At 42.8% G+C, this 9,438-nt stretch overlaps 1 protein-coding gene across 4 annotated transcripts in view; it reads right to left on the reverse strand.

Moving 5' to 3' along the window:
- Nucleotides 1-9,438, reverse strand: part of dip2bb (disco-interacting protein 2 homolog Bb) — a 56,248-nt gene extending 46,810 nt beyond the window's left edge. For all 4 annotated transcript variants that reach the window (XM_070549280.1, XM_070549278.1, XM_070549279.1 and 1 more), the window contains exon 1: nt 9,187-9,438. In XM_070549280.1, the coding sequence (XP_070405381.1) occupies nt 9,187-9,310 (124 nt within the window). In that variant the 5' untranslated portion in view covers nt 9,311-9,438. The remainder of the gene's footprint in view (nt 1-9,186) is intronic.

A 9,438-nucleotide genomic window follows, 5' to 3' on the forward strand; every position in this document is an offset into this window, starting at 1 on the left:
GGCCGTGCCGAACCGGGTTATTGCGAATATCCGGGTTTTAAAAGGGTTACTGGCTGCATGTAAACGCACTGCATGTGATCCAGGGAGTAAATGAGCCCTTTGGCCATTATAAAACATAATGTTTACATAGTTAAGGATTCACAAATCTGCACTTGTCTTTGACATTGAAATTTCCAGGATGCAAATTCTGCCTGCCAAAATTGAAGCCAACATGCAGTTCCCTCCTCATCCACTAGGACATGGCTCCAGAAATGAGCAAGTTCCTTTTGACTCTCATGGTAAAAATGCCAACATCACAACAGAAATAAACATGTTAACAGCCTGGTTCAAAAACCGTTTTAGGTTTAAAAGGTCAGCTAATTAGAGGCGTGTCCTTCTGATTGACAGGCAGCAGATGAGCCGTCTGTGATAGGGCTACCGGCTTGCCTCCTGCTGTTCCAGGAAGGCCTGAGCCTTGGCCATAGGTAGCAGAGTTTTTAAACCGCAGTTTTCTGGCTAAAAGCGCCCACCAAACCCCACTATCATTGGTTAGCTCGTAACTACGTCGGCTCAGAATTGGTCAGGTCTCAGCCATCAGCCCCTGACCTCACAATCCCACTCTCAGCTTAAATTTTGTATTTTCCAGGAGTGACGAGATGTTTGACACGGCCAAGTTGACGGTGGTGGAAGCTATCGGGCTTTAGTTCAGCTCTTCAGGAACCTACAGCTGATGGCACAGGGGGTTTGGCATGTTAACCGCAGAGCTTCTTGTGTTTTAGAAGTGTGCTACGTCAAAAATAAAACGCAAGCATTTCTTTAGTGAAGTTGTGCAGCAACACGCTTCTGACACACGCCTCAGCCTGTCCAGTTTAAACCACACCAGAGACTATAAAGGCTTCTGTGCCACGGAGCCCGCAGTGCTGCCGTAACGTGCTATTCCTGCAGCTGGAGTAAATTGGGAGTAAAAGGTGTCCAAATGTTAGCCTCTATAATCTGGAAAGTTTGGTGGTCAGCTGTTTCTGCTCAGCAAAAGTTTCTGTGATTTTTTAAATTTTGTCCTGAAATTGTATTTTACAAAAAAGCGTTTCAGAGTAAAAATGGTAAATGTCCTGTATTTGATATAGCACCTTCTAAAGTCCTGGACCCCCCAAGGCACTTTACAACACAATCAGTTATTCACCCATTCACACACACATTCACACCCTGGTGGTGATGAGCTACATTGTAGCCACAGCTGCTCTGGGGCACACTGACAGAGGCGAGTCTGCTGTACACAGGCGCCACCAGTCCCTCTGAACATCACCAGCAGGCAAGGTAGGTTAAGCGTCATGCCTAAGGACAGCGACAGCCTTAGTGGGGCTCAAACCTGCAACCTTCTGATTACGGGGCAAGCACTTAACCCCTGTGCCACAGTCGTCACCCCCCCCCCCCCCCCCAAATCTTGAGATGTCACCTTTGTGTTTCATGAAGACAGGCATAACCCAACTTTTTGAAAACAGTGACAACATGGCTCCACCTCTAACCAAACCTATAGCCCCTTTTTATCCTGCCCAGCATAAAAGCTCTATGCGTGCACTCCACGCCTTCTTTTCCTATTTTTGGTGGCAGCGCTAAAGCATCACTCACAAACCTAGCTTACAGCATTTTGAATCCCTTTAGTGAGTGCAAAAAAGACCTTAGTTGTTTCCTCGTTTTAACATCCTGGAATTGAACAGAACTTAATGTTGTGCTGATAAAGTAATTAAACCATCTGAATCAGGCATGCAAAACCAGGTCACGTTTTTTTTCCTGTCAATCCGATTTCTTTGAAGAGCATCAAAAACAAAGGTAAATCTCCCTCTGGTCACTTCCTATTTCCTGTCAATCACGTTAAACATCTACAATAAAAGTATAGCAACACCGAACAAATCAAGTGCACAATGCCCACGGCAAACGTGAGAAGCACAAGGCCTGCACACTCTGAAGCCCACTCGTACTCTCGAGCTGAGCAGTGTGAACAGTTGTGGTTTGCAGCTCTGAATTCCAGTCTGAATCGGTCACTAAGACCTTGACCATCTCAAAGGTTTTCTTTGTGACCGCACGTTCATGGAAGTTAAAGTAGGAGGAGTTGCTCCATTTCTCCCTCTCACTGTCTGATAAACATGAATATTTTACACAAAGACAAATCTCATAAGACAGAAAAAGGATGCATATTTTTCTCTGTTGGTTGCTATGGATGTCTCATCTTTGAAGATTACAAAGAGAGGGATTGTTGCTTGCTATGTAAAAGATAACCATGGGAAAGTTTCAGACTGGCTGGGTGTCCAGCTGCTGCTCACCGTGTGCCGTCTGACTGAGTACATGCTGGCCAGACGGCAAAAGCATTTCATCAAACTGGAAGTTAAAGATTCAGCAGTGAAGCATCTGAGAGCAGAGCCTTTTCAGTAGGAGAAGAAATATGTCTGATCTAAAGTTACAAATGATCGTCTGCTCCTTTGAGACTGTAACAAGAGGATGTGAGGCGTCGCTTTTCCACTATGAAACCGTCACAAGTACCCGGCTGTTACACTTCTCCTGCTAATTGCTTAAAAAGCAGTCACTCAGAAGATTTTATACAAGAGTAACAATAACACATGGTCCTATTAGTAATTTATAAGGCTCACTCCAGATTATTTAATTCAGTTTACTTGTTTGCAGCAAGATAAAGATATTTTTTTAAATCTCAGATAAAATTTGAATCAGTCAAATGAGTATCGGCAGGTCAGAGATAAAATTGTGAATTGGTGTTGGCCCTTAAACCAGAATCAGTGCATCTATAGTGTCTGATACCTCAATAGCGTGCTTATTGGGGGTTTGGTAGATAGAAACAGCGGCAAACATATAGATGAGTGACTGTGTCAGACTGCCATAAATGTACATTTTGAAGGAAAATGTAGATTAGTGAGAATTTACAGTTTGAGTTGTTATTGTGATGCTACAACAGGCCACCCACTTTTTCACTTTCTGAAATAATACTGCAATGATGTATCTAAGACTATTAATTCAGTCTAAATAAAAATGGCAGAGTGAAGGCAAAACACACTGACAGCATATGACATGTCAATAAAATACACTTTCACTACTATGACCACACACAGTGTGCAGCAGTGTCTAACAATATATTTTCATATTGCTCTGTTTTTAAAGGTCAACTTTACTCATATTTATATACATTTGCAGTGGTCTCTAGTTGGAATGAATGCTTTGTTAGTCCTACTTTGAGGACAAAAGCTCTGGTGCATCTGTTTCAGGAACTAGACGTGAGCCAGATCAGAGTTGTTTTGAAGATGGCAGGATTTGGAGTCTTATTCACTGATATTTTAACATCTTGCCTCAGACTGGCTAATAGCAACAGCAACGAGGAGAAGAAGAAGCAAATACATTGAAATAAACCACTTAAGTATTCACTCATGTCTCAAATAAAAGCCCAAGTCTAAATTATCCAAACTTGATGCCAAAGCATTTTCAAACCAGTGCCGTTCATGCTCCAACACCATCTTTGTAGTTTTTTTCCATCACAACCCTTGTGCTAAGCCTACTCAGCATCTCTCTACATACATATAGGAAGCCTAAGTCACCTCCCTTTCCGGTCGGCTCATGGCTCCCAGGAAGAACAAAAACATATATGCAAATCAACGGTGCTAAAAGAGCTATTTTCTATTCCACTTTGCCCTGAATCGTACATATGTTGTACTTCAATTTGAATGAAAAGTAATGAAGTAAAAGTAATTTTGACCATACCTGTCACAAACTTTGAGATTTATCAGCTTGTAAAAATTTGTAATTACTATGACTACAAAGCAGACGTTGGGATATTGCATATGCGACGTCACCACAGAATATCCTCTCCCCCAGCGTAGCTTCTACTTTCCACATGATTTATGATAGTTCTTTCCTCCTGGATGAAGGATTCAGAGCTCGCAAAATTTACAGCTATTTTTCCTCTGCTTTTCTCCGTGTCTGGTTTAATGACGTCAATTTGATGATGCGCATTTGTAGTCCTGGATGTATTTTCACACAAAAACTAAAATAACATTTCCACCTGTTTGAAAATAAGCACTTTCTTAGCATCAGAATGTGTCTGTAAAATTCACGGACACCATCCATAGCACATAACAGGATTAGAAAATAGCTTTTTTAGCCCCATGGACTTGCATAAATTTTTTCGTTCTTTCGGGGACCCACGGTCCAGAAGCAGATGGGCATGACTTGGGCTCCCTGGGCTGGGCTGACCTAAAATTGTTCTAACCAATGTTAGACCTGCTGAGGCTACAATGGAGCCTTGCTAAACAAACTCGCTGACCAAAATCTTATGCAACTGCTACCGTTTATCTTAATTTCTAAGCTACTTGAAATCTTCTTTTTACTGATTTCCTGTTCCAGGCTCCTGCTGAAGCTCTTCTCTGCTTTTACGGCAAAACTCTTGAACCATGCCTGGCTTATCTAACTGACTAGTCAAGTATAAAATTCTTAGGGTTCTGGACAGGGGTGGGCGATACGGCCTAAAATCAATATCACCGTAAATTGAGGAGTTCACCTCGATATCAATAAATAGATGATGACAACATATATGTGCAAAAACAAGAGTTGTCCACTAGTTGGGGCTGTCACGTGTATTACTTTGAGTCACATTGTCATGTGACTCAAGGTGGAACAGCTTCTTAAAGCCAGAAATGTTGCCAACCCACACGCCTTTCCCTTATCTTTATTACCTAATGTAATGGCATGGAAAAAATGATATTGGTAAGAGTTAGAAATTTCAATAACGATAAATTTTCAATTTATTGCCCTGCCCTAGTTCTAGAACCAAAAAAAAAAACTTGTTAGGGCTCACAATGGCCCAGGAGCCGTGCTAAACGGCCAAATACAACCCTGTATTAGGCATGTTTCCACTATTAAAACTTACTGGGTAATTTTACTGGAACTTCCTGGCAATCACGTGTCTCCACTTCACTGGCCTGACCGAATGGGCTGTTTACAGGGGCCTTTTTCAGGAACTAACAGAGTACTTGAAAAGGGGTAGGTACTCGGGAAGGCCTGGCAGAGTAGCTGCACTGAACTTTTGGTTAACTCCCCGATTGGTTGTAACTCAGTGGGAAAGAGAGTTGTTTGTGAACCAGAATGGAAGCTCAAGCATGTAAGCACCATTTGCACTGCTTTAAAATCGCCGTTAATAAACTTCCAACACCAAAAATGCAGTGGAATTCCCCCCACAATGACGTAATTTACGTGGCTTTGTTGTCTTTCAGAGCATTGTGAAAAAAGCACTTATGTTGGTCATTGAATGCCACATTTTATATCACACAGCTGCTCTTCCAGTCCTACGAATGGATTAAATTGCTGTACTTCAACGGAATAAAACTTTTACTGTTATTTTCGACGCTTTTTTGAGTTGATCAGCAACATAACTCACGGCCAAAGCAGTCGCGATATGCTGACGTTTGCAAAGTCCTGAAAGGGCTCAATTTGCGTGGAGACACAACAGATGAGAGGACAGGGCCATCGTATCTCCTGGTCAATATCTCCCTCCCAAAAATTTCCCTGAAATTTTGACAATGGAAACATGCCTAATAAAGCCCTACAACGGAAACACTGGTTTTCCCCGCTCACTCAGCCAGGACATGACTATTAAAGTAGCTACGTGCTGATTGGCCATGTTACTACGACGTCTACATATGTTGCCTGAAACTAGGTGTATCTGGATAATTCAGAATAATACTGTATAATTCAAAGCTGTGGATCTGTCTGACATTCATTTAAAGTTTGGATATTTCCAGTGCATCCTGTAATGTTACAAATATGCTCCGACATTCTTTGTTCGTCTCTCCAACATGTTCTCACACCCTAAGCGTCGAAAAATGACGCGTGTGACCAAGCGTCAAAATATGACGAGCAGGGTGCCCCAGAGCGTCGGTATCCGACGCCCGCGGTCACACGGACATTTGACCGATTTGTGATCTTAACCCTCTTGCTATTTAACCTTCCCCTCACCCCCATTCTAACCTTAACCAGCGTGCGCATGCAAGGCTTTGTTTTGCGTTCCGTTGTTCCTCTCAAACACGCTTAATTGACAGTTTACACAGACATACTGGGTTAAGATTGGATGGGGTGAGGAGAAGGTTAAATCACTAGAGGTTCGAGGTGAAATGTCGGTTAAATGTGTGTGTGACCGCGGGCGTCGGATATGGACCCTGCGGCACATCGCGTGACGCCGCGTGTCCCTGCGCGTCCTCTCCCGACGCTCTGGGGCACCCTGCTCGTCATATATTGACGCTTGGTCACGCGTCATTTTTCGACGCTAAAGCCTGGTTTATGCTTCTCCGTCAGCTCCGCAAGGGACAGATACGCACGGATTGACGGAAGCGTTTTGCTCTTTTACTTCTCCGTCTCCTGGAGAGTGTTGCAAAGCAATTGCCCGGCAGGACCACAGAGGGCGTGGCGCTGTTCTGTGGTATCCTGTCATGTATCCGGTCCAAGATCGTTTGTTTATATTGTGTTTTTTGTGTGTATAAGAGACTTTTAACACGGACATATTTGTCTCTCATTCTCCCACCGCTTCATGCGCTCCTCACCTCTAAACCCACGTTTCCTGTCATTTCCGTCCACAAATAAAACGCTTGCTGCGCATCTTTTCACTCCTCCAGTCACGGGAGGATGAAACGTTCATATTTTTAGAGTTTTTTCGCGAGGTATTCTTCAAGCTTCTCCGTGTCTGCCGCTTGTTATCCTCGGCTCTCTTTGCAATGGCGGCGCTGTAAACAACAGCGGCGTCCTGACCAATCACAAGCTTGCGTAATCCGTCTCGTTCGACGGATGTTTAAAAAAGTGGGCTCGACTCCGTACGTACTTGCGTGCCTGTCGGATCCCTACGCAAGGACGGATAATGGCGTTGCGTGTCTCCGCACTGACGCAGACGGAGAAGCATAAATCAGGCTTAAGGGTGTGAGAATGTGTTAGTCTCTCGTACAGCAAGGAAATTAGCTCTAGGTTGGTCTAGCACTAGCAGGATCTCGGGCTAGCATTAGCAGTAGCTCAGGCTAGCATTACCGCCACCACCAACAAAGTATATTTGCAGTTTTGAATTCTAGATCCCCTTTAAAAAAATACCTAAATGCCACAAAAATATTTTGATACCATCTTTTAGTTCTTTTTAAAACACAGAAAGGTTTTATTTACCTGTAACCTTTCGTATGCAGCTGCAAACTTCGTCAGGCTGCCAAAATAATAGTAAAAGTTTTATTCTGTTGAAATGTTGCAGGTAAATAAAACCTTTTTGTGTTTTAAAAAGAACTAAAAGACGGAATTAGGATTTCAACACAGCAAGAACACACCAAAGATATTTAAAGAAAAATAGTTTGATACATTCATCCTAATTATGCCTGAGCATTTTATGCATCAACATTAATTTTAGGTATGATAAAAGTAATTTTGCCTGCTGATGTAATACATGTAAGTGTAAATTGTGAACACTATATTTCCCAACAAAATGAAGGATCTTTTTTTTTTATCTTAATTTTAAATGAGATTATTGTAAATTATCTACGACTTGCAGCAACTCCTTAAAGGGGAACTAGGCAGTTTTGACTTGCTTATAGCACACCCCTAGTGTCCATTTGTAGAACGGAAAGTAAAACCTATCTCCTCGCTGTGCGTTTGTCTTTTTAACACGTAGATCTAACAGCTGAAATGTCTCCCCAGCCTTACTTAGTGTCTACAGGAGTGATTCATCACTACCAAAGCAAACAAATCATCTGTGTTCATGATCTAAAACATGCAGGAAATGTGCTGGAGCCAGACTCCAGCGACAGATATGTCCCAACAGAGCAGCTCACCAGGCTGAAGTTGCAAGTGGAACACTGTAGCAACGGGGCTGGGTGGCCTTTTATTAACCTTTAAAATATTATTTTAGCACATTCTGGCTCAAGAAAATGATAAAAAAAAATATTTTGATGAGCGTATACTACCGTGCCAACATTTAGCAATGAAAAAATATTTTCATGGAAACATGAATTTATTTTAATGGAAATATTTAAGATGTGTTTTTTTTTTTTTCAAACTTTTCAGCTTGGCAGACCTTTGGTATTCTAGTTGCCAATTTTTCAAGATGATCTGATTAGATTTTACTACTTCCTGAAGTATTTCCTATTACACAGATTGACATGATAGAGATTTCCTCGTATTGTTGAGCTGTTACCACACAGTTCAATATAGATCCAGATGACTGGAGACAACTCTGGCCTTACACATACAAACTGACTGCTTATTTTTTAAATGTTGCAGACACACAGCGGCGTGTTTCTGGTTATTATCCTGCTGCAGGATGAAACTGGACCAAATCCGTCAGTCCACAGGCCTTCCTTCCTCAAATCTCCTACATTGCAAACTCTAAAACTCCCCTCTAAAGACTTTGATATGATACAAATAAATTCAGAATTACATATGTGACACTGCTTTAGTTGTGATTAAACTGATCTAGCATGTGCACAGCCAGCAGGAAACACTTCTACCTATGATGTAAAGCTCTACCTGTCCACCTACCTGGGCTCAGCTCATTGTGTGTGTTTGTGTGTGCATGTGTGCTGCAAGAAGGCCTGAGACATTATTAGTGGCACAGTGCTTAGCTTTATGTGAAACAGAACATTACTCACCCACCTCCAGGCACCAGAGAAGTGCACAGCTCAAATCAAGTCTCTGCACAGTGATTCACAGCTTGAATAGACTTGCATAACAGCCAGATCCATATTGTCTGTTGCTGTAGTTTAGTGTTTATTACATCTCATTATGAGTGCTGCAGATCTGGGTTCAGGCTGTGAGGATGGGACAGACAGCATCAGTGTCCACTGGTCTCCACACAGCATGAGGGATGACTGGCTTGACCCACATCCATCTAAATGAGTCAAATAAATGCGTGTAATAAATGTGTGATGAAGATGACACGAGGAAAAACTGCTTGGTGAATGATGAACACACAAACAGGAATTCCTTTGGGATTTAAAGTAACGCGACAGGGATGTAATGGCTTCAGCAGAGATCAGTGTTATTATGGGGAATTATTTGTAATCGTGACTCAATCCACTGCAGTGGGTCTAAACCCGATGACACACAAACAAGCTGCAAACATGCCGCGTTTTCACATCGAATCTCGTCGCATCTCCACCTCACAATGTTTATTCCAGACAGACAGCCTACCTTCGGACAGCTCCAGGTCCAGCTCCGCCAGCTGGTCCCTGACCTCTTTAGGCAGAGCCGACAGATCCACACCGCGGTCCGTCATCGTTGGAAGCGCCGCAGCCTTCGAGATGTTTGTGATCATTCAAACGGCAGCAGCAGGTCCAGGTCCGGTGGCTACGGCAGCTATTAGGATGCAGAAGATGTGTTGTTTACTCCATCTCCGCGGCTCCCCGACACCGCCATGACTGTAGAAGGGAGCAGCTAGCTGGA

The sequence above is a fragment of the Nothobranchius furzeri genome, chromosome 3 (genome assembly GCF_043380555.1).
Source record: "Nothobranchius furzeri strain GRZ-AD chromosome 3, NfurGRZ-RIMD1, whole genome shotgun sequence".
Lineage (NCBI taxonomy): Eukaryota > Metazoa > Chordata > Actinopteri > Cyprinodontiformes > Nothobranchiidae > Nothobranchius > Nothobranchius furzeri.